Source organism: Dama dama, chromosome 28 (genome assembly GCF_033118175.1).
Source record: "Dama dama isolate Ldn47 chromosome 28, ASM3311817v1, whole genome shotgun sequence".
In the NCBI taxonomy this organism is placed as follows: Eukaryota; Metazoa; Chordata; class Mammalia; order Artiodactyla; family Cervidae; genus Dama; species Dama dama.
In genome coordinates, this window is record NC_083708.1 from 57,214,538 (window position 1) to 57,240,473 (window position 25,936).

The following is a 25,936-nucleotide window of genomic DNA, read 5'->3' on the forward strand; positions in this document are numbered from 1 at the left end:
CCATTTGCAGGTCTCTGAGAGAAAAGGGAGCGGGGTCAAAACATACTTCACCAAGGAAGGTTGAAACTTTAGCTTTTATCTTTCCCGCTGTTTCCTAGAGGACCAACCGTACAGAGATTCCACCGTGCTCTGCGCCACTTCCGTTCGCGCGTTTTAATTACGTCACACGTCAGCTCTCGCGGTATTATCACTTTGCTGAAGCCCTTTAATAAAGGTCTCGCGAAATTTGTCCCACAGGTCCAAACAAGCCTCTCACCCTCCCCCACTCCACCCCCAACCTGTCCTCCTTTCTCTCACCGAATTCTCCCCTCCCCTCCCGTGATCTCAAGGCCCTCCTCTTGTTTCCGATCTCTGGCCGGAACCGGAAGTTTGGTGGGCGGGGCCGGGCGGCGGAAAACGCAGCGGAGCCGGAGCCGGGACTCGGCTGTGGCCGCTGTCCCTGTCCCCGCCACGGATCGCCGTGGCTCCAGGTTGAAGGTCGGTCCGGAGGCGGGTGGGCGCGGGTCTCCCCCGGACTGTCCGGGCGGCAGCCTTCCCGGGCCCCCCGGGCTCCGCGAGGGATCATGTCTACAGCGTCCGCTGCTTCTTCCTCCTCCTCGTCTTCCGCGGGTGAGATGATCGAAGCCCCCTCCCAAGTCCTCAACTTTGAAGAGATAGACTACAAGGAGATCGAGGTGGAAGAGGTGAGCGAGGCCCGGCACGGAGGCTCGGGCCCTGGCCTGTCCCGATCTCTGCCTGGTCCTGACTCTAAAGGCGCCTCCCCAGTTCCTCTATTTCTCGGGACCCACCCTGGAGTCCCCACACCCCACCGAGACCGGGTGTAAAGGGGCTCTCCGCGTCCAGCTGCTCCGGGGTAGCTCTCTTTTTTCTCACTTTAGCACTCTTGAGCTTGAATTTAATACTCCCGTGCTTGGAGTTTGGGTCATCTCAAACGGAAAAGGATAAACTGGTGCGATCGTCTGGTCCACCAGTTCTAGAATCTGTAAGTAGTAAAATTTATCAAAGACCACGGCCGTTTTGGAGTTTTAGTTCTCCAGAACATGGTGTTCTTAAGGGTCAAGGATTGTTTTATGTTCGACTTCTGGCTCAGCATCTGGCACGCAGTGGGTGCCCAATGGATGCTTCGTAAGTTAATACATCCACAAGTCTAATAGTTTTTCCTCAAGTACCGAATAGCTCTGTTTCTCCAGTTCCATAGAGCAGTAGTCATGTTAAATGTTATTTAATAGCCTTCAATTAGACTAATTTAGGTTAATTTCGCCATTAGTAATGTAGACAGGTTTAGGATGAAAAAATGTTTCAGGTAGCATATTCTGAAGAAATAACGAGTGATTTCAGTGACAACTAGAATGTGAGGTCAGACCAGAAGTCGCTGTTATTAAACCTGAATACATCCTTTATTCTGCAATATTTAAATTATTTTGGAGCAAGGTAATGTGCCTTTAGCACATTGCTTCTTTTCAATGCACAGAGGTTGGTTGTATAGACCATAAAAATTAGAAAACTTAAAGCTATATATATTTTAAAGACACTTTAGAAAGTGTTAAAACTTTGGTTGTAAATAGTATTTATTATTTACCATTTGTTTATCATTTAAGAAATTTACTAAGCACCCTGCATTACATACACCCACGAGAATCCTGCATGTTCTATATTACAGATCTCAAAGAATTATCTCTACTTTAAAAATTTTTAATTACTTTTAGACAGTGGTAAGCTAAAAGTAGTGAGATAATTATCCTTCAAGGAATGGTTTTATTTTTTTCTATGCATGTTTTGGAATAATGGATTACTTTATTTTTACTTGCTTAAAATAATCTTAAAGATGGCTGAAAACAGCCTCATTTTACAAGATAATGTAAGTGGGAAGAGCAAAACCTTTGGAGTTAGATGAAGGTTCAGTGTATCAGCTGCGCCATTTGTTAGCTGTGTGATCTGGAGCAAGTTTCCTGACCAGCCTTTTTGAGCTTTAGTTTCCTTAACTGTAAAATGATTATAATTTCCACCTCATTTTATTTGTATGAGACTTTATTAGGCAATACATGCAAAATACCCAACACGGTGCCTGACACACATTACTAGGAAACTAAGTTCCGGAGAGGAACTGTGACCTGCTTTAAGGTCATATGGCTAAAAGAAGGACCCGTATTTTGGCAGAGGGGGAGGTTTTGTGTGTGTCTGTGTGTGTTTTTTTTCTATCGAGACTATGATAAATTCTTTTTTCAGAATTGGATAGTTGATCTTGCTTTCATGGCTAACATTCTTTCTTTTTTAAGAATAAAAATTCGGTGAGTCAGTATAAAAGAATTGCAGTTTTTAAATAAGCATTTACGTCTACTCTGTGGCGAATTGCTATGCTTGTAGACTACAAATTGTTATATAATAATAACTTGTACTTCGTGGTCTACCAAGTGTTTTCAGAAACTTACATCATCTGATTTTTACAAGGTTAGTTTTTCCACACTGCTTTCTGAAGCATTTTCCATTCTTCGTTATTCGTAAGGTGTCATTTATCCTTTTACTACTCTTCCCCCAAAGCTGTTTGACCTCCTGTTTGGGTTCTGTTTCCAAAGACCCTTCCTTTAGTTTAGATGATGTTTCGACTATGCTTTAGTAGGTTTAGGACATCCCTGAGGAGTGTATTTTTGTCCCTAGATGAAGTTTCCTTAGGTTAGGCAGTCTTTTCATTTTCTTCTTTTCAGTTTTTATTACTCAGTTTATTTTCATGTTAAAGATCTGAACTTAGATCTTTCTAATGTTAAAACCATTACGTAATTTTCATCGTATTCTTTATGTTCACATTAAAGCAGTGTTGCTATGTAATCTAGGCAGCACCATGGGCGCTCATTATTTCTCAACTTAGATTCTGCTCTCAGCTTAAAATCATGAATAAGAGAAACGGAGAAAGATGACTAGAAACAAAAAGTATTTTACATTGCTTTCATTATTACATATGGCACCAGTATATTGCCTACAAATGAAGAAAATCATATTCTGTTTCTCAAATAACAGTGTAATTGAATCAGCATTCTACTGATTCAGTTAGAAACTGTGTATAAAGAAAAAACTCTGACCATAGGCCAAATATGCACTCATTTCACAGATGAATATTTTTAAGGCATCGGCTGATTTTAATCCTTACATTTCTTATACCATGACTCAGTAATAATCAGTGTGAAACTTTCTAAATTCAGCTTTGGTATCAAATTATGTCAGGTCTCAGCATTTGAAACCTATGTAGGTATTTTTTAAATTTTTTAAGTCATTATAGCTTTTATCATTCTGGATCTGACTGTTAGAATGAACTGTGAGTTATGTATCAGTACACTGGGGACTAGGTTGCAAGAAGTGATAGAGGCAATGTGGTGTGGTTAAAATAAAAGTGTACTGGGCTGGGTATTTAGAAAATGTAGATGCCATACTGATTTTGCCATCATGTATTTCAGTAACTTTGAGCAAATCACCTCATTTTTCTGAGCTTCTTGATTTCTCACGTAAAAAGAGAGATTGAACAAGATAATTTAAGGTTTCTTCCCGTTCTAAAATGAAATCACACTTACTGTTTCACACTTTTTCTGACATTTATGCTCTGTTTCCACAGTCAGCTTTAAGAACAGTGATCATGATGAAATGTAGTTTGTGACTGACTAATCCTGATTAAATAGGGCAAATGATGCTCCCGTTTTACAGATATTGACAACCAGTCATAGAGTTTGATTTGCCAGAAGCCTCATATCTAAGTGCATGGTAGAGCAGGGAGCTGAGTTTGAGATTTCACACTCCTGAGTCATTTGCTCTCTCCTCTTGGATTTTTTAAGGTCCCTTCGGTTCTTTCTGAAGTTACTTTGTAGCCAAACCTTATTGTAAGAATGGGAAACAAAATACCAATTTCATTTATAATAGCTGGTCTGGAGCACTTAATGAGCATTCTTTTCTGTGCTAAGATTATAAAAGATGAGTGAAGGATCCTAGGGTTCTCTCCTTAAAAAACTTTGACTTACCCTGAGACTAGATTTTCAGAACCACAAATTAAAACTCTGAATGTAATGTAAATTGCACGCTTAAGCCATAATTGGAAAGTAGAGTTTATCACAGAAGGCTCCATTTAGCAGGAAAGATTTTGCAACTAGATTTTGAATAAAGTAAGCATCATAGATTGGGAAAGATACTGAAATGAATTCTTTGTAGTTGTTCCTCTGCCTCAAATGCTCTTTTCCCTAGAATTTCATTGACCTGCTCTCACCATTCAAGTCCCATTCAAGTGGTGGTGGTGGTGGTGGTGGTGGTGGTGGTGGTGGTGGTGTAGTCGCTCAGTCGTGTCCGGCTCTTGCGACCCCAGAGACTGCAGCCCGCCAGGCTCCTCTGTCCATGGGATTCTCCAGGCAAGAATACTGGAGTGGGTTGCCATTTCCTTCTCAGTGTTACTTCCTTGAAAAAGGTTTCCCTGAGCAACCTAGATCTTTGTCAGTTCTAATATCCTTCATGGCACTTAGCTGTCACTGAAAGTAGGTATCCCTCAGCACAGTTTAACCTTATTCACACTTTTAACTCCAATGCCTAGCATCTAAAGGTTTTCTCTAAGTAGTTGCTGAATGAGTAAATGAAGTTACTGCAGCATAATCATGAGAATTCTAGTGTCCATCTGGTTCTCTTTATGTGAGCTGGTCCTTTTATGTGAGTAAACCAGAGGTTAAGATAAATTAGTGATTTGGCTAACGCAGCATTTACACTAAAAATAAAATCTGATTCTCTATGCAAATGTTGATTTCATTGCAATTAATTATACCTAGCAAATAGTTTGGTTTAACCAGGGGTAAAAGATTCTGCAGAGAGTCAGGTGCTATAACAATACAAGCCATGTATTAGTGCGCCTTTACTAAAATGCTAAAAAGACCCTGTTTGGCATGGTAGCTTTTTAAAGGGGAGATCCACAGTGTTGACATCAAGAATATCATATGTGCAATGCACATATAATAATTGCAGCATTTATATGTTCTTAGAGACATGCAGAGGTTCTGTTTTAAATTGAAATACAGAAAGAGCTTTGACAGTATTGTACATTTTGTGATTTTTTTCATGTTAAATGTGTGGGCAACTGATAATAGAGAAAACCTAACTTACAGTGGCCTGAATAAACTGTGTATAGATTTGTTATTAATATTAAGAATATTCAGAATTATTAATAAGCACTTCCATGTGAAACTTGATTGTTGGTTTCAGGAGAAACCTGTAATTGTTATCACAGTGAAGAGGTAGCCACAGTGATAATGTTTATTGTGTGCCTGTGTAACTTAAAAGATGACATGAGCGTATTATTTGAAAGAAAGGCCTGTTTAAAGGGTCAGATAGATGTCTTATGGCTGATTTTTAAAAGTCTGAATAATCAAGGCTTTACATTGGTGTTATAAAGTCTGTCTTGTCAGCGGGTGGCAGTTCTACTCTGCCACGGTTAATTCATAGATACTGAAGTTCTGAAATAGTCGGAGGCTCCAGGTTCTAACTAAAGCTGTTCAGATCTATGCTTGTTCTGCCATGTCCCAGATTTCTAGCCAGAGCGGTGGCAGCAGGGCCAGGGTCCATTCACATAGACCGCAGGTCAGGGCTAAAGCAAGCTGTCAGCCACAGTCCACTGGGCTAGAAATACCGGGAATGGACACAATTAAGGATTATTTCCTAGTAAATTAAGAGGCCAAGGGTGCACACCCTTTTCCATTTAGTTTTCGTTTAGATGGTTTTTTTGCTTTTAAAAACCTGACTTGACAAGGGAATGGAGTGTTTGTACGTCTTAAAGAAATTAGTTTTTAAAGGAGTTGCTTTCTTTGAACACATACACGAAATTTTGATTTTGGTGTTTTTGCCTTTTAATATTAACTGCATGGAAATATTTTTTTCTGTCATCTCATATTTTTCTGCTGTACTTTTTCCATATTCAGAAATTAAATTTAAATCTGCTTTACTACATGAGACTAAAATTGTAGATCCCAAACCATGAGGGCTAAACCACGGGGGGAGAAGTACATATAATAAGAGAATTAATCTGAAAACATTTTAATTTAGAAAACAGTCATATGTTCAGAAGGAAATATTTCTAATTTGTCTTCCCTTTTAAAACCAAAGTTCTCACTGCATTCCTTTGTTTTTCTATTTTTATAGATGAGGGATTGTGAAAAATATCTGAAATATTTATTTCTGGGTTCACCATTTTGGATGGATGTGTGCATTGGGGGAGATACTTGTAATTTGGACATGTTCCATTTTTTACACTCTTGGTGAAAACTGATCTTGGGGAGAGCTGTCCATTCACAATAATTGTTAATAATATGTCAGAGAAGCTTACTCAGATATGAGTACAATCCAAAAAGCATATTTGATTGTGAACTTGAGTTAGAAATTTGGTAGTAAGTAAAAAGTGACTTTCTTTCATTGTTTTGTGGTTTGAATATTAGGTTTTTTTTTATTATTTACCTCAGTTGCCATTGTGTCTCAATTTGCCATCTGTGCCACTCTTCTGATCTACCATGTGTCAAGAACAACAATGTGGTGTTCTCAAGAATTCTTCTTTTCCTTTCTTCCTGCTGAAGATATCATGTCAGTGGTCTGGAAAACTTCCATAGACCGTATCAGCAGTAAGAGAAGGGTCTCTGGTCGGTGTGATGGTTTCCAATGAGGTGTCTTGTCTCACTGTTAATGATGGTTTTAATATAACCTGATGCAGTCATTCTCAAATATCAGAATCACCTGAAGGGTGTGTTAAAACACTGATTGCTGGACCCGACCCTCAGACTCAGTAATTCTGGGTGGGAACCTGAGAATTCCATTTTCACAAATTTCCAGGTGATGCAAGTGCCTTTGACCCAGAGATTACACTTAGAGAGCCACTGACTAAGCTCTTGCTGTTTTTATATTTGCTTGCTTTTTGCTGGTTTCTTCTTCCCATGTGTTGTAAACGTTGACGTGCTTCAAAGCTTGGTTCTGGGACCCCGGTGGTCACTTGTTATTTTTTGCTCACCACATCCAGGGGGTTGGTTTGAAGTACTAACTAAATGCTAATGACTCTCCCAGGTTCTTAATGCTCTGCCTGACCTCTTGACCCACGTTTCCACTTTCTTGGTATCTCTACTCGGATGTCTAAATAGGCATCTTAGGCTTTACATGAGTAAATCAGAACTTTGTGCTATTAAAAAAAAAGAAAGAAAATCTGCTTGCTTCATCCTTTCTTCTTTTTTTTTTTTTTTTTTATTAGTTGGAGGCTAATTACTTCACAACATTTCAGTGGGTTTTGTCATACATTGATATGAATCAGCCATAGATTTACACGTATTCCCCATCCCGATCCCCCCTCCCACCTCCCTCTCCACCCGATTCCTCTTATCCTTTATTAAACTGTTTCTGAATCTAGACGTTATAACTGACTCTTCCTGTCCGCCTGTCCTGCCTGCATGCAGATCATCAGCAAGCTCTTTTGACTTTACCTCTAAAACATATGGTTTATGAGATGGTTGGATGGCATCACCGACTCCATGGACATAAGTTTGAACAGGTTCCAGGAGATAGTGAAGGACGGGAAAGCCTGGCGTGCTGCAGTCCATGGGGTTGCAAAGAGTTGGACATGACTTAGCTACAGAACAACAACTAAAGCATATTCCCCGGCTTCCCTGATGACTCAGCAGGTAAAGAATCTGCCTGCAATTCAGGAGTGGCAGGAGACTCAGGTTAGATCCCTGGGTAGGAAAGATCCCCTGGAGTAGTAAATGGCAACCCACTCCAGTGTTCTTGCCTGGGAAATCTCTTGGACAGAGGATCCTGGTGGACTCCAGCCCGTGGAGTCACGGAGTCGGACGTGACTGGGCACATGAGCACAGAAACAAGCTAAAACGTATCCCAGTTCTGCTCATTTTTCTGTTCGACCGCCAGCCTTGTTCTCAAAGCACTTCTCTCTTGCTTGGGCTGCTTTTACAGCCTTCTGCCTGATCTCTCTCTATATATAAGCTAACTTCCTTACAATTCATTCTTCACATAGAGCCAGAATGATTTTTTTTTTTTAATGTAAAATCATATCACATTCCTCCTTAAATTCCTCTAATTGCTTCCCATCACAGTTAGTTTGAGATTCAGACTCCTTTTCATTGAGCCAAGAACCCTCCAGGACCCAGACTTTGTCTCTCTGGCTTTATCCTGATCACTCTTCCCTTTTCCCACAATGTCCTGCTCACACCAAACCCTCCCAGTATTTCTCTAGGTCATCATTAAAATGTCACCTTTCTCATTAAGGCCTAGTTTAAAACTGGAGTGGGATGAGGGCATGCATGTGTACACACACACAATTATGTTTCTTTTCTTCTTAGTGCATTTATCATTTTCTTAAAACATTGTGTCTTTTATATATATATATATCTATATCTATATATATGTACACCTGTGTATACACACATCTTGCTTCCTCTTTGTCTCCCTGCACACAGAGAATATAAGTAGTTAGAAGAAGGATTTTGGTTTAACTTGTTTACTTCTGTATCTGGAATATGTAGGATAATGCCTAAACTACAGATGGGGTTCAAATGTTGTTGAATAGGGATTATAGGTTTTTTTCCCCCCTTTAGGGTCCTTACACTAGTAGTTTCTTCTTTGGTTCGTTCCTTGTGTCATTCAAATATAAAATTAGTAACCTCCTCAGATGCCTTTTATACTCTCCAGCCATAAATTTCCACATAAGTTTGTCCCATTATTTAACTTTTTCTTTTTCTCCATGACAGTTTTTTATAAGCTGTTATTTATCTCATTCATCTTTTTGTCTCACATGCTTGCATGCTCAGTCATGTCTGACTCTTTGCAACCCAAAGAGTAGGCTGTAGCCTGCCAGGCTCCTCTGTCCATGGGATTCTGCAGGCAAGAATACCAGAGTGGGTTGCCATTGCCTCCTCTAGGGGATCTTCCTGACCCAGGGATCAAACCTGCATCTCCTGCGGCCCCTTCATTGGCAGGCAGATTCTTTGCCACTGAGCCACATGGAAGCCCCATCTTTTTTGTCCGCTGGTTGTCTTTTCTTTCCTCTCCCTGCCCCCCGCTTAAATTGAAAGTACATTTCATGTGGATCTAGGCCTTTGTCTTGTTTACGGCTATATCTCTTGTATCCCAGATGGTAGCTGGATATAGTAGACATTCCAGAGATACTGGCTTAAGGAATAAACGCAGTTCATCGTTCTCTCGGCATTAGCCTCACTTCACCCCTTGAAAGCAGGAGAGTGTACCCATTTCTCCCCACCTGCTAACTGGGCGCTCCTCCTTGGCTTTCATTGATCCTCTGAGATTCAGCTGAGCTCTGCATTTAGCTCCCTGTATTTTGAGCTGTCTGCCATCCAGCAGCCTCCTTCCTGCAGTCAGAAGACTCTTCAGTTATCCTGTTTTTCTCTTGGCAGGAGTTTTTCTGTATCATTGCCACGTTCTGTCAAGGCTGAAAGAATGTGGGGCCTCCCTCTGACTGTCTCCTTTACCACACTTAACTCATCTGCAGCTTCCCATGTTGGCAGAGCCTGTCCTGTGAGACTGCTTTCTCCTGGAGATCTCAGTGAGAAGTTGAGGGGGAGGGGGCATGGAAATAAGTCTTCTCTACCCTCGAATCCCTAAGTCTGTCCTGAAAGCCGCCAACGTAGAGTGTCTTCACTGGCCCTTTTCAGCTGGGAAGTGTGTGTGTGTGTGTGTATTGTTTTGTCTTGAATTTCTTCTCTACCTCACTTTCAACCCTTGAAGGCAGGGAACAATTCTTCATATATTTTTTCTTTTACCCCTAATATTTATGCCATTTGAAAAGATGGGAAGTCACATTTTGATTCTGTGATATGGTGATTTACAAGAAATAAGAAAAGAATCCACCTGCAATGCAGGAAACCCTGGTTTGATTCCGGGGTTGGGAAATTCCCCTGGAGAAGGGATAGGCTACCCACTGCAGTATTCTTGGCCTTTCCTGGTGGCTCAGATGGTAAAGAACCCATCTGCAATGCGGCAGCCCTGGGTTCAATCCCTGGGTTGGGAAGATCCCCTGGAGGAGGGTATGGGAACCCACTCCAGTATTCCTGCCTAGAGAATCCCCGTGGACAGAGGAGCCTGGCGGGCTGCAGGCCATGGAGTGGCAAAGAGTTGGACATGCCTGAGCGACTAAACACACATGTACTTAGTCATTCAGATGACCGAAATATTTCTTAAATATATTTGGTCTTTGTCTGCAGTTTCTGGCTCACAGCTCCCAAGACCCTCTGAATTTTGTAAGTGATGAGAGATAAAGATGTCCTGAGGTTAGTTTTGGACCACACCTAAGAACGGGGCTGCTAGCCAGGAGAACCGACAATATGATTAGAGGGTTGGAGCTTTCAGCCCCGGCCCTCTGATCTCTGGGGAGGGGAGAAGGGCTGGAGGTTGAATCAATCAGCAGTGTCCAGCAACTGAATCATTCACGTCCATTTAATGAAGCGCCACGTAAACCCGGAAGGACGGGTTTTAGAGAGCTCCCAGCTGAACACATTGAGATTGGGGGCGGGGGGCACAGAGAGGGCGTGAAGCCTTTGCGGGGGGGGGGGGGAGGGCGGGTGCAGCACAGTCTCGAAGGACTGAGCCCTTAACCTGTGGGATCCGATGCTCTCTCCAGGTGGGTGGTGTCAGAATTGAGCTCAGTGGTAGGCTCTCCAGCTGGCATGAGGATTGCTTGGAAGTGTGGGTAAATCCCCCTTCCATACACTGCAGTTTAGTAATCAGAATCATTACATACACAAAAATGTAATTCATTAAGCGCTGATTCTGTGCCTCTGACCTTTGAATTCACAACAGTTATTTTTTCTATCATGTATTTCAGTTTACCTGTACAACCTCAGGCATCTTGGACTTTATTTAATCATTTTAGATCTGTTGTTTCACCATACACATGAAAATGAAATATCATGTGGCCCTGATGCATGCAGAGGCTTCTTACTAAGTTCGTGGATTCTTATCTTACATGAAATGCCTGTTTTATATTTCAGAGTGTTTCCAAAAAATTGCTTTTGTAAACGAGAGGGAGAAAGTTTATCATGTCGTTGCTGCTGCTAAGTCGCTTTAGTCATGTCTGACTCTGTGCGACCCCATAGACGGCAGCCCACCAGGCTCCCCCGTCCCTGGGATTCTCCAGGCAAGAACACTGGAGTGGGTTGCCATTTCCTTCTCCAATGCATGAAAGTGAAAAGTGAAAGTGAAGTCGCTCAGTCATGTCTGACTCTTAGCGACCCCATGGCCTGCAGCCCACCAGGCTCCTCCGTCCACGGGAGTCTCCGGGCAAGAGTCCTGGAGCGGGTGCCGTTGCCCTCTCCGTGTCACGCCCGCAGTGGCCCGTGTCTTGTCCTCGTGGGTCCAGGTCGCAGGCTCAGGTCGGCCGTCCTCTCAGCACTAGGAGGCACTCGTGCGTCACAGTCAGTCACCACACCTCACACAGTGTTTGCAACAGACGCGTGATACACGAGTGTAATGCTTGACATCCCTGTGTGGGCATTCTTCAGAATAGCGAAATGAAACAAGAGACCTGCTGAGTGCCAGTTGCTTTGGTGTATCTGTAAATACATGAAAAGTGGAGTTACTATCCACTAAGTCCTGTTGGACTCTTTTGTGACCCCGTGGACTGTTGCCTGCCAGGCTCCTCTGTCCCTGGAATTCTCCAGGCAAGAATACTTGACTGGTTAGCCGTTCCCTTCTGAAGCCGTTCCTTCGGGAGTTCACCTGGCCCAGGGACTGAACCCACGTCTCCTGCAGCAGGTGCAGACGCTTTACCGGCTGAGCCTCCAGTGTTGGTTCGGTTGCTCAGTCGTGGCCGACTCTCTGCGAGTCGGACCTGAGCCACCAGGGAAGCCATTTATAAACACATAGTTGGAAAATATATTAAATTACTTCCCAGTCGTTACTCATAGTACTGTTGACAGATAGACTGGTCTCTCCATCCTTTCTTTCTTCACCTGATATTGTCATAATGTTGAAATGCATTTTAGGGCCTGTGTGCTGTTCATTGTGATTAATTTGAAAGAAATAAGGAGTATAACTCCTCAAACTGATTCATACCCAGCTCCAAGCACTTATTATTCTTTTGTGGTATGTAAGAAAATGTCTGATTTTGACTTGTGAACCATATAGATAATATGCTGAAGAAAAAGTAAACATCTCCCCTTTACTGTTGAGAAAACAGAATCTCAAAGACATTAACTTGCCCAGTATTGGTAGCTAGCAGGCAGACAGAGTCTATATTCTGTTGGGTTTCAGATCCTAGGTGTGCTCTTTCCATTATTCCAATGGTACGAGGTTTAGCCAATCGCTGTTCATGTTAAAGTAACTGGATGCAAAGTTCAAATAAGTGACATTGACTCCTTTGCCTTATGAGAGGTACAGAGGAGGGCTAGAGCCTTATCGTCAGGAGGCCCCTAAGCACCAAGGGCCAGGAATGGAAAAAGAAAAGTCACCAGAATCAAGACAACTCAGTTTCCTTTAGGCTGATGACATACAGGCTTCCCAGGTGCTCGGTGGTAAAGAATCCACCTGCCAAGCAGGAACGCAGGTTTGATCCCTGGGTCAAGAAGATCCCCTGGAGGAGGGCATGGCAACCCACTCCAGGCTTGCCAGGAAAATCCCATGAACAGAGGAGCCTGGTGGGCACCAGTCCACAGGGTCACAGACGAGTCAGACACGACTTAGGGCCTAAACAACAATGACATCAGAGGCTGAATATAAAGTGAATTGTTTATTATATCCTCTGTGTTTCAAATCCTGGCTTCTCTGACCCTGTGATCTTGGGCAACTTGGCAACTGTGTGACTCAGTTTACTTACCTTTAAAATGGAGGAGGATTAAATATGTTAATGCACTAAAGCACGTAACCTAGTTGGAAAAAGAAATGGCAACCCACTCCAGTATTCTTGCCTAGAGAATCCTGTGGACCAAGGAGCCTGATGGGCTGCCATCTGTGGAATCACACAGAGTCGGACACGACTGAAGCGACTTGGCATGCATGCGTGCACTGGAGAAGGAAATGGCAGCCCACTCCAGTGTTCGTGCCTGGAGAATCCCAGGGACAGAGGAGCCTGGTGGGCTGCTGTCTGTGGGGTCGCACAGAGCCGGACACGACTGAAGTGACCTCGCAGCAGACATTAAGCAACATGAGAAATGTCCATGCTCACTGAAATGTTGTGAAGTGATTGGCCTCCAACTAATTAAAAAAAAAAAAAGAAAAGAAATGTCCATGCTGCTCTGTGTAGTGTTTAAAGTGGAATTTGAGTTACGGCTGGAGTGGCCATCCATCTCAGCCTACAACTAACGATCCTGGTATTTATTAGCACCTATTTCTTACTCTGGAAAGAGTACCTGTTCATGTGAGTTTGCCTAAAGTGAAGACTTCCTCCAAGAGAAGATGTAACTTCTCCTATCTGATACATGATAAAGATTTGCGTGCATGCATGCGAAGTCGATTCAGTTTTAGCTTACTGTTTGTGACCTCATGACCTGCCTGGCTTCTCTGTTCATGGTTTTCTCCAGGCAAGAATACTGGCGTGGGTTGCCATTTCCTTCTCAGCTCAGTGCTTACTACATAGAAAGTACATCATTGGTGAGATCTGTAGATTTTTCGCTTAAGGAAAATCTTAAGTACTTAGATCCTTTGGAATTTGAAAGATTGGAGCAAATGGCACAAAACTAAGGCCATTTTCAATGACAAAATAGACTGGTTTTTGTTCTAACAAGTATCAAAAGCTATTCTTTAGTTGTTTTAATATAATGACGAATTTCAAGCATCAGTAGAGTAGCGTGAGAGAGGAATGAACTCGAGAGCTACTTGTCAGCTTCAACAATAATACAACACGTGGTCAGTTTTTATTTTGTGACTTAAAAAAGTAACTTTAATGAGATATATTTTACATATCTTAAAATTTAACCGTTTAAAGTGTACAGTAATTTGTACAGTTTACTAGGTTGTGCAAACATCACCAGAAATCTGTTTTCAAACATTTTCATCGCCTTGGTAGGATTCCTCCTACCCATTTTACAGTTACTCCCAGTTTCCACTCTCAGCCCCAGACAACAACTGATCTACTTTTCATCCCTAAAGATTTGCCTTTTACAGACATTTCGTAAAACTGGAGTCTTGTGTGGTCTCTTGTGTTTGTCATTGAGCCTGGTGTTTTAAGGTTCATCCACGTTGTAGCAGGATCAGCAGTTGGTTCCTTTTTCCTGAAGAATGACATTCCAGTGTACAATGTGCCGTGTTTTGTCTGTCCTTCGCAATGGCCAGTCTTTTAGCATCTGTTTTTATCCTTTCCCCTCTCCTGCCTACCCCACTGAACTATTGAAAAGCTATTTTTAATTTCATAAATATAAGAGCTTAAAACATTGATTATGTTTCTGCTTTCTATTTTTTGTTTTTCCAAACTGTCTTCTCTGTATCCTCTTATTCATCTTACCTGTCTTAATTTGTTTTCTGTCTCTAAGAGTCTTTTTTTTTTTTTTTTTCGTTTTGGTTTTGAGAGTAAGAGGTGTCTAGACCATAAACTTTCAAAGATAGAGACAGTGCCTTTTATTGTCTCCTTGTTTTAACGAAAATTCATACTGGCTCTGTGGCAAATCCAGATTGTGATGGTTTCTAAAATCTTCTGTAACCTTTCAGGTTTGCTTCAGCATTAATGGTGGGCTGGATCTATTTGTTTCTGATTCTCATGGGGTTTTTTTTTGCTTGTTTGCTTTTAACTCAGGTTGTTGGAAGAGGAGCTTTTGGAGTAGTATGCAAAGCCAAGTGGAGAGCAAAAGATGTTGCCATTAAACAGATAGAAAGTGAATCTGAGAGGAAAGCTTTTATCGTAGAGGTAAGTTGAAATGTCATTTCTGTTGTGTAGTTCTTACCTGAGATACTCTGTGAATTTGATGTTTGTGAAAAACAAAGTGTCTCTCAGTTGTCAATTCTCTGGGTTCCTAAGCATCAGCAATTGAGTTGAACTACAGGGAATGCCATAGAAACATTTTTTCATTCATACTCTTAGTTCTGATGAAAAATTAGAAGAGAGATGTAGCTGCATAAATGAATTCATCCCTGAATTAAAATACAGTCTCTTCCCTGTAATTCAGATCTATTTCAAGGCATAGAATTTAAATTTTAAAATAGAAAAAAAATGGTAATCTCTCCCATTATCTAAAGTTAAGAAGGGAAATTTTATGCATTCATTTTTGACTGAACACTTTAAGAAATTCGAATGAGATTATTTTAAGGAAAAGTTATGTCAAATTGGCTTGTCTCATTTAGCATAAAATTTATAGCTCTTCTCTTACAGATTTGATGATGGAGAATTCAATAATCATGAGATTTTTGTATTATCAGGTTCATTCTTCATGCTGTTTTGTATATTAGATTACAGTATTCGAATAAATCAGTGATTTTGTGAATTTTTAACTTCATTGGCCAACAGAAGTGGTCTTTACTTATAAACTTTTCTGAATTTATATCTGTGATTTTATTTAATTACAATGTCAAAATATGCTTCCTGATATTTTTAAATGCATAACATGAGGAAATGAGAAATCCGTTATAATAGGATAAAGGAGATTTTTGTAATTAATTGAATGAACTGAGAGATGCTGGTGAATGGTTTGATGTCATCATGAGGAAAAATGATCTGTAGTCCAACAGTCTGGCTTTACCTTGCCTTATTCACAGTTTTTGTTTATGGTCTAAATGAGGTTATTGATCAGACACTGTTGTATTGGCAGTTTCCTAAAACTAGATAAAATCATATGTATTAAAGTCTAGGAATCCAGTCAAAAAGATGATAATAGCTTGGAGAAAAAATTTTTCATCAAAGTTATAGATACACGTAATTTAAACTGTTGAATGGTTCTCCATGTATTTTTATTAAAAATCCCTTGTATCTTCTGCCATCAAGTTTTCTGCTTCTCAGAGGCAACTACTTTGAGCTCATCCTTAGTTTTGTTTGATGTCCCCCAATCCAGAGACTCACACCTTCTCTAAAGAAGGTATTTTTCTATTTCTATCTCTGTGTTTATCTCTGCATTAAATATATATTTAGAGAAGATATTATTATACCTTCTCTAAAGAATCAACCTCTGATCTTTGGGACAATAATGAGGCATTCACTAGCTGTTTGAAGACAGGGAAGGAGGGAATCTTTGGCCTAATTTTAAGCGATCTCTCTTATGCCCTTTTATTAGTAATAGCTTATGTGAATAGATACCTGGTACTGTCACCACTCCCCAAACTTTTGGAGGTTTTATGAGTTAAATCTGGATGCTTCTCACTTTTTCTCATTTCCTTTTAGATCTGCAGTGTAAGTTATTGCTACTCATTTGGTTTCCAACTTCCAAAAATGTGTGCTGTTTTCTCATATCACGTTTTCTTCATCTTTCTGAGTTTGTCTTGAAAAAAAGTACCTTTCCTCTTTTGGTAGTATTTGATGGGGGAGCAAGAGTAAATGCTTGAACAATCTGCTATGTAAAACTCAGTACTTCAGAATCTTAACAAGGTGAAATATAATAAATGGTGATATTAAGTCTCTTAGGACTAAAAATCTAGAAATGTTGGCTATAGAAAAGTACAGCTTTCTAGTAACATGTGGCAAAAAGGTTTACCTTTGGGCTTCATATGAGCCAGCAGTATTATATAAATAATAGAGAAGGAGAGGAAGAAGCAGAAAAGGAGGAGAAGAAAGAGCAGGGAGCAGTTTAGGGGGATATGTTAATATTAATTTGATATATAGAGCAAGAGAAATAAGTACAGCCAAACTACTCACGGATCTCACTATGAATCATTGGATTGGATTCAATTGGATAAAACTGGAAGTACCGAGACCAGTTAGAAGGAGGCTGTAGTAATTACTACATTGGTTCAGATTGGAATTGCTAAGGCAAAGGCAGTTGTAATGGGAACGAGAAGAGGGAATTAACTCAGGAGATAGGAGGTGCACGGAAGAGAAGGCAAGAGTGCAGATTTTAAGTCAGACAGACCAAAATTCAAACTCTGGTTCTACTACTTCCTAGCTCTAGGGTATTTAGCAACTCATTTAACCTACTCTGAGCCTTATCTTCAGGGCACCTCATCTTTAAAATGAAAACGCTCATACCTGTCTTGCAAAGTTGTGAGGGTTACGCAGTATCTGTCAGGGGCCCCCAGTGCCCAGCACAGAGCGCTCCTTCAGCCGCAGCTCTGAAGATGAAGGTGGTGATGATGTGGCTTCCCCTGGTTTGGATACCTGAGCCCAGTGCCATCTCAGGGGGGGCATCCTAACATTTCTTGGCAGACTTAACTGCTCCTGATTTGTAGTCATGCCTTGTTCATAACTCCTGTTGTAGCTCTTTGCATGTTGCTTTAATTATTTGTGTATGTCTCTCTCCCACAACTAAACTGAGGACTCCAGGGTGGGGCTTCTGTACCATTGTGAGCAGTGCTTATGATCACAGTGCCTGCTACCTAGGAAACTGTGATTGTTGAATGATTAAGCTAATGTTTTGTACAACCTTAAGATTTGAATGATGCTGTAAGATCACATCCTCAAAAGTTAGCACTTTTCAGAAGAAACCTTTTTTTGTTACAGCTTCGACAGTTATCCCGTGTGAACCATCCTAACATCGTAAAGCTCTATGGAGCCTGCTTGAACCCAGTAAGTCTGTCATTCTTTCATTTTACTCTGTCTGTGAAGAAAAAACATGGCAGATACACGCAGCGGTGTAGTTGATGAAGCTGTTTTGATCTGTCATATTATTTCTAAAAAAAATAATAATAATCATACTGTGTGTGCTTCTAATCTATTAGCAACACAGTGTAAGGGAAGAGTTGTCTTGGGTGGTCTTATCCAGTAACCTCATCTTCTTTGGACATTCACAATAACCTGTGATAGCCTCTGTTCATTTGCACTGGAAAAAAATCCCCAAACATCTGGGATTATGTTTTTATACACATCTTCACTCTTAGACAGTGGGCCCCTAGAAGACAAGGTCTTAGATCATAGATACCTTTTTTTTTTTTCCTCTAGTGCTGTTCAGATACTGGGGACCAAAAGAATGGTTTTTAAATGCATTTATAAAATCAAAGCTTGATCTAAGTTGTCTCTCAAGTTCCCTAGGATGCTGTAGCTCTGTGGTTAATTATTCTGACATGTTTCCTTCAGGTGTGTCTTGTAATGGAATATGCCGAAGGGGGCTCCTTGTATAATGGTGAGTGTCATTAGACCTGTCTTTATCTATTAGAGTAAAATAATTGAAAAGCTTTTAATACAGACTGTAAGTTACTTAATGTTCTTCACAATTTATCCTCAGAGTCCCAAAAGGAGATAGTTAAGAAATCTGCCAAAGATTAAAAATCTGCTAAAGACAAGAGGCTACAACATTAGTATGTGAAATTTAGACGTCTAAGTATAGTAATCTTTTAAATTGATGGTATTCTTCATAACATTAAAAGCATTTACTTGCTTTTTAAATAGATTTTAAAGTATCTTCATACTTACAACCTTTTCTTTTTGCCTTGTCTTAGCTTTCAGTCTCCTCATTTTAGAACTTTTTAACTACACATCCTTATTCTGCTTTATTTTGCCTCCCCCCACCCAAAGTAAATTTGTGAAAATGTTCACTTTATGGAACATTTTAGTAACAATGAAAGGAAACTGTATTATTTAGTTCCCTTTACAGAACAGAGCTAATCCATTTAGTTACCTGTGTAGAACAGAGCTGTTTCACTCTAAGAAACACCAACCATATATATAGTCTCTTGTCAGCATTTTTATAACATGTAGCATTTTATTTAGCTATGTCTACTGCTCATGTGTTTGTCATTATTAATGGCTGTCTAATGCTTCAGCGTTTTATTTTAAATTACTTCTAGTTTTTAGCTATTATAGAAAGCATAATTGTAAACATTTCATGCACATTATTTTGTTTTCTTCTATACTGTTTCTTTGTATCTCTTTAAAAGTACAGTATGCTATCAGTTGCTTATAATTTATATTACTGTGTGCACTGCATCTATTGAGATTTTAAAAAGTGGTAATATATATTAATTGTATTTGAATGTATGTATAATAGACGTCCTATTAAGTGTTAGGTACTTACATGGTAGTTATCCATTTGAAATCATTAGCTATTTCTATCCTTTTATTTAGAAGAGAAGGAAAAGCAGACCCGATGGGAGCATGTGCAGGAAAACACCCAGTCGTGTCTTCTGACGGTGCTTGTGTTCACCTTGTGTCTTTTGTTATATGCAATAAAGTTCTTTTTAGTTTGTGCCTCTCTTTGCAGTGCTGCACGGCGCTGAACCACTGCCATACTACACCGCTGCCCACGCGATGAGCTGGTCTTTGCAGTGCTCCCAAGGAGTGGCCTATCTTCACAGCATGCAGCCCAAAGCTCTGATCCACAGGGACCTGAAGCCCCCGAAGTAAGTTCGAATAATGTGGTCTCTCTCTCCGCACTCCCCACCCACTCCTGAATTGAAGCTGGTCATTGCACATCAGTGTTTCTTTTCTCTTCCCTTTTAGCTTGCTGAAGAATGTTTATTTTTATTCTTTTAACATTCTTTATTTTTAACACACCTCCATCATTTAGCCATCTAAACTTGTATTTTAGAACGTTGTCTTCAGTGGCATTTTTATTTTTAATAACTTCTACCTTAGATTATCATACTTCTAGATACACTTCTGTTAGTCTGTGCGTCCTGTTCTGTGCCCACAGTATATTTTGGTTTCCCTGAACAGTTTCGTGACAGCAGAGACAAGCCTGTCTCATTCCCTGTTGTATCCCTAACGAGCACAATGTCCACACATAGTCAACATTCCACCAGACTACACAGGGTGGTTATTATTTGCATTTTCAGAGAAAGGCAAAGGGCATTGCTGGCACATCTGAGTAGAAACTGAAAATATTCTGGATTTCTTTATATTGTGGATTCTGGGACTCTGAAAGAACTTCAGAATTCCCTAGATAAATATTTTTAAAGGCTATAACTTCAGAGATTTCCCCCCCGCCAGGGGTACTCAAGTTAAAGAAAACATATATATTTTTGTCCCCATTTCTCTCTAATTTTTCTCTTTTCTATCCACTTGTGACAAAAAATCCCCCTGTGCCCCTTCTCCTCTACCGCTGGCCATCACATGGGTTCTCAGATAAGAGGTTTCCCCTCAGAAATCAGTCACAAGTATTCCATTCTCTTGACAGTGATTTAAAGCATCAAAGTATCCCTTCCAGGTAGAATTTCTCACTCTCCTTTCTAATCTGATGCACTCTACATAGGTTTCAACTCTTGGAATCTCCATTATCTCTGGTGTACCTTATTTCCACCTCCAGGCTTACACTGATTTCTCTTTCCCTGGGTCCTTGGTCGAATAATGTTTTAAGTCCCAGTTTCATGATACTTCTTTTTAACTTGACTCCCGAGATTGTTGTTGTAGCTACCTGTCTTATGTAGTAAAGAAGAAAGCAGTTTTTTTGGTCCCTGTTTTGGGAGGTTGTGTTCTCCTTTCCCCAGTCCCCAGATTAACACAGAGTTGAATTATCAGAGCAAATTTGTGAAAGTCATAGCTCTTATCCAGGAACAAACTGGCTGATTAAAAGGATGAGGCATGAAGGTGTTATGCCCTCATGATACAGGTATGAGGCATGAAGCATCCTTTGCCTGGAGGATCCGGAACCCATTAGATGCAAGACCCGTCTGCACTGGGGCATGTTTGGCTTTGAAATGACAAATGATTATTAAACAATATACTTTAAAGTAATCTCACAAAAGGCAGTTTTTTAGTTTTTAACATCTTTTGGATTCCATAGTTACACAGCTTAAACACCTACTTCCATTCTTCAACCACACCCTGTAAGTCCATAAATTTTAGGGTTATTTAACCAACCTATTTAGACAGACCAGATACGTCTTACCAAAGTCATCTGCAGCTAGGGACTCTCGTTTTGCTAATATATGCCATTAACATATTTACAAGAGATACGGTCTAAGTCATTCCTTCCTCTCAGGCATTCTTACAGTTGGACTCATGGTGTAGTGTGGGAAATGGGGGCACCCAGTATAGAAATTGGGCTTTGTCATTAGAATTTATTTTTTAGAAGGTACTGGAGGAAAGGAAACCCTTTGGAATGGCTGTGCTTTCATATATAACTGCGTGTGCAGACACATGTGCCCTGTCTTAGTGTCTCTGGAAAACCTGAGGAGCCTGCAGTCAGGAGGAGTGTTTAGAAGGCGCAGAGAAGGCTCCTGACGAGAGTCAGCCGTTTCACACAGTCTCCGCCCGTGCTCCTGCCCCCACCGTAGTCGCCTCCTTGCTGGTTCATTCAGAATCTTACGAGTAAAGGGGTAGTCACTGTAAATAGTAATAGTGTAAAAGTGATTCGAAAAATTGCTGTGATATTTTGAATATCCCAGGATGAAACCAAGAAGTCAGTTACAGAATTCTCTTGGGTAAAGAGTAGTAAGAACTTAGCAATGTTGAAACAAGGAAAAATTTTTTGTTTGTTGAAGTGTATATAAAGGTAATTTGCTCTTAGCATTCTTTCCACTTAAATTATCACAGAGGTATTTGTGGCATTATGGAGATATGAATAGTAGTTTATCTGGCTTACTTAAGTCATGATGGACTAAAAAAAAAAACTAATATTCTAAATAATCTGTCCAATTAGAATTTTGGAACAGATTTATATGCAAAGAATTTATAACTTCATGTAAATATCTGTATGTAATGATATGAAAAAGATACCCTGGTAAGGGAATAAAGCAACATCATGTATAGTGTAACCTAGACATGCTTAAAGCCCCATATACTGCTCTTGACAGTGCTCTCAGGGGTCGTATAGTAATGTGGCTTTGACTCTTAAACTCACATGAGGAGAGTCTTGGTCCTCCAGCAATATGGCAAACTGGGTAAACTGAAAAACACCCAGCAGCAAACCCAGAGGTGCTACATCTTACAGCGAGCATCCTTTACGTGCATAGGTGATCTTGTGAGAAGATAAGGGAATCATTGAGCCAAAAGAGAGAGAACTGGGCCCTGAATGGGTTCGGTGGTTCGTGGGTTTTGCTCCTGAAGTTCAAAGTGAACATTCCTGATTCATGTCCCAGACTCCGTCTGTCTTTTAGGTCAGAATCATCTGCATTCAGTGACATATAGGGAAAGGAAAAGGAGTATACATGTATATATGTAGGAGATTTTTATGGATCAGGCTTGAAGGTGAAGTACATCACATTCTACTGGCTAGAATGGTCATAATAACCATACCTAATTGCTCAGAAGGCTGAGAAATGTACCCAAAAAGGAAAGGAAATAGGGTCAGTGAACAGCTAAGCAGCCTTGCTACATTAGGCTAACTAAAGAGTCATTTCTGTTCACAGTAAGGTTAATAAGAGCAGAAAAGGTTTGGAAACTTTTGGCACCATGATCCACAGTAAGAACTACTTCACAGTCTGTCGTGTGTACGTAATAATGTGTGTAGACCTGAAACTGAACTTTCCTGAAACAATATTTAGTCTTAGTAATTGTGATACACTTTGATATTTTCTATTTTTTTTGTTTGTTTGTTTTGATGCTGTCATAATCTTCTGAGTTGTTTTGCAGTCTAGGTTCCCAGATATGTGATCTAGAATTTTTATGATTTAGATTTTATGACTAGGTTTCTACTTGCACCTTAAAAAACACTGGGGTAGGCAGATAAAGTCTAGGAGCCAACAGTTTATGAAGGTATTGCTGTCCATCCACTCCCATTTCAGAACACCATAATGTTCACTTACTAGATGTTTTTTAAAACCCCATTATTTTGGCCTAGAGAGAAGCATAGTCAAGAAAGATTATGGAGATAGAGATGGAGACATCAAAATTTGAGTCTAGCAGTCACCCTAAGAACTGGCTTAAAGTCAACTTTTGCTGATATTCCTCTGTATTATTAAGGTATTACAGGTGACTGGTTCACATTTTACAGAAGTTGAATGGTGACATTTTGCTTATTAGCCTTTTCTATTTCCTCAAATGTCTTTTTTATTATAGAATCAATTTAATTCATTTTTTGGTTTATTTTTGTCTTGTTTGTTTTTTAAACAGCTTGCTGCTGGTTGCAGGGGGGACAGTTTTAAAAATCTGTGATTTTGGTACAGCCTGTGACATTCAGACGCACATGACCAACAATAAGGGGAGTGCTGCTTGGATGGCACCTGAAGTTTTTGAAGGTAAAATAGCAAAAGCATGATGTGACATGATCTGCCTTATTACCCCATGTAAATCCAGTGTGTTTATGGCTTTCCCCTGTTTACATGATTTTATTTCTGCAAGGCGTTTACACAAGATACTTCCTAAAGTCTAAGGAAGTACTGCATAAATACAGCTTTAGATCTTGAATCTCATAGAAAGATTTCAGTTGTCTGTGAAGTTCAGGCATATGTACAGTTGATCCTCATGCTCAGATTCCACAACTGGAAAATTGCCTGCGTGTACCCTAAAATCAGTACTCATAATTCTTTTCATAAGTTATTCACAGGTATGCACAGAGCAAGAAAAGATTTTGCGTCGCCCAGCACACGCGCCCCCGGCTGAGGTCAAACAGGGCGATGCCCTGCACTCTGTCGGTTCTCACCTGTATCACTTCTGTGACCTATCAAGGGCCTCATTTTTTCCCCTTTTTTGTACTTTGTGCTCATGATTTCACAGTTTAAAACAGCCTCTGTGGGTAATATTGAAGTGCTTGCTAGTGTTCCTAAGTATCAGAAGGCTGTGATGTGTCTTACAGAGAAAATGTACATGCTAGCTAATCTGCATTCAGGCATGAGTTACAGTGCTTTTGGCCATGAGTTTAACATTAATGAATCAATGATTTATATTTAAAAAGATGTTTTAAACAGAAACACATAAAACAAGGTTAATATATTGATCAGTTGACAAAAATGTTTTGAACAGGCTCACAGGAACCCAATCCTGTATTTCCTCTGGGAGGAAATGATTCACTGTTTACAAATTCACAGTTCAGTTCAGTTCAGTTGCTCAGTAGTGTCCGACTCTTTGCGACCCCATGGACTGCAGCACACCAGGCCTACCTGTCCGTTGCCAACTCCTGGAGCTTACTCAACTCATGTCCATTGAGTCGATGATGGCATCCAACCATCTCATCCTCTGTCGTCCCCTTCCCCTCCTGCCTTCAATCTTTCCCAGCATCAGGGTCTTTGCAGATGAGTCAGTTCTTCGTGTTAGGTGGCCAACGTTTTGAAGTTTCAGCTTCAGCATCAGTCCTTGCAATGAATATTCAGGACTGGTTTCCTTCAGGATGGTCTAGTTGGATCTCCTTGCAGTCCAAGGGATTCTCTCAAGAGTCAAGAAGACACTCTCAAAAGTCTTTTCCAACGCTACAGTTCAAAAGCATCAATTCTTCAGTGCTCAGCTTTCTGTATAGTCCAACTCTCACATCCATACATGACTACTGGAAAAACTATAGCTTTGACTAGACAGACCTTTGTTGGCAAAGTCATGTCTCTGCTTTTTAATAAGCTGTCTAGGTTGATCATAACTTTTCTTCCAAGGAGCAAACGTCTTTTAATTTCATGGCTGCAGTCACCATCTGCAGTGATTTTGGAGCCCCAAAAAAATAAAGTCTGTCACTGTTTCCACTGTTTCCCCATCTATTTGCCATGAAGTGATGGGACCAGATGCCATGATCTTAGTTTTCTAAATGTTGAGTTTTAAGCCAACTTTTTCACTCTCCTCTTTCACTTTCATCAAGAGGCTCTTTAGTTCTTCTTTGCTTTCTGCCATGCAGGTGGTGTCATTTGCATATCTGAGGTTTTTGATATTTCTCCCAGCAATCTTGATTCCAGCTTGTGCTTCTTCCAGCCCAGCATTTCTCATGATGTACTCTGCATATAAATTAAATAAGCAGGGTGACAGTATTCAGCCTTGACGTACTCCTTTGCCTATTTGGAACCGGTCTGTTGTTCCATGCCCAGTTCTGACTGTTGCTTCCTGACCTGCATACAGATTTCTCAGGAGGCAGGTCAGGTGGTCTGTTAGTCCCATCTCTTTAAGAATTTTCCAGAGTTTATCATGGTCCACACAGTCAAAAGTTTGGCATAGTCAATAAAGCAGAAGTAGATGTTTTTCTGGAACTCTCTTACTTTTTCGATGATCCAGCAGATGTTGGCAATTTGATCTCTGGTTTCTCTGCATTTTCTAAATCCAGCTTGAACATCTGGAAGTTCACAGTTCATGTACTGTCAAAGCCTGGCTTGGAGAATTTTGAGCATTACTTTGCTAGTGTGTGAGATGAGTGCAGTTGTGCGGTAGTTTGAGTGTTCTTTGGCATTGCCTTTCCTGGGATTGGGATGAAAGCTGACCTTCTCCAGCCCCGCTCACTGCAGACTCTATAGGAGAATGCAGGGAGGGACAGGGACCCAGTGCGCTTTCTGTTGGTGAAACGTCAGCATTCAGAGCTCCGGAGCATGCCTTAGAAAGAACGCAGGTAACTTAAGCTCTAAGAGAGTGATCCATAAGTTGCATATGAGGTTTCTGTATAAAAACATCAATTATCTTTTAAATAATTGAGAAAAGTTGAACTGAAGACGTGTGATTCATACATTAGAAGGTATGAAAGCCCATGAAATTCAGACACATTGAATAATTGGATTCCAATTTTCAGTTTTATTTTTGATGAATTTAAAGTTTTTTGTTCTTTGTTTTTAGCCACCAAGAGAAAGAAATTTGCTCTGCAGCTGGTCCCTTGAGTGGAGCTCTTTTGCCACAAAGTTCAGTTAAAATGTTTGTGGACAAGCACATGTTAAATTATATAAGGTTAAATCATGCCACTTGTTTTAAGTTCGTATGTAGAATACACATAATTGGCATTGTTTTGAAATTATTTATTTAATGTGACTTTCTTTGAGTTAAAATAGCACAGTTATTACTGTAGTGTGGAGAACA

The 25,936-nt window shown here is 40.4% G+C and overlaps 1 protein-coding gene across 3 annotated transcripts in view; it reads left to right on the forward strand.

Annotated features, from left to right (window-relative positions):
* Positions 1-323: 323 nt before the first annotated feature.
* The window catches only part of MAP3K7 (mitogen-activated protein kinase kinase kinase 7), a 62,252-nt gene continuing 36,639 nt past the window's right edge, over positions 324-25,936 (forward strand). The window contains exons 1-6 of one of the 3 annotated variants that reach the window (XM_061131822.1): positions 324-683; positions 14,744-14,854; positions 17,591-17,656; positions 18,164-18,209; positions 19,287-19,425; positions 23,078-23,202. In XM_061131822.1, the coding sequence (XP_060987805.1) occupies positions 564-683; positions 14,744-14,854; positions 17,591-17,656; positions 18,164-18,209; positions 19,287-19,425; positions 23,078-23,202 (607 nt within the window). In that variant the 5' untranslated portion in view covers positions 324-563. Of the gene's footprint in view, positions 684-14,743; positions 14,855-17,590; positions 17,657-18,163; positions 18,210-19,267; positions 19,426-23,077; positions 23,203-25,936 lie in introns of those variants that run through there. The other 2 variants (XM_061131823.1, XM_061131824.1) reach the window with 2 other exon arrangements.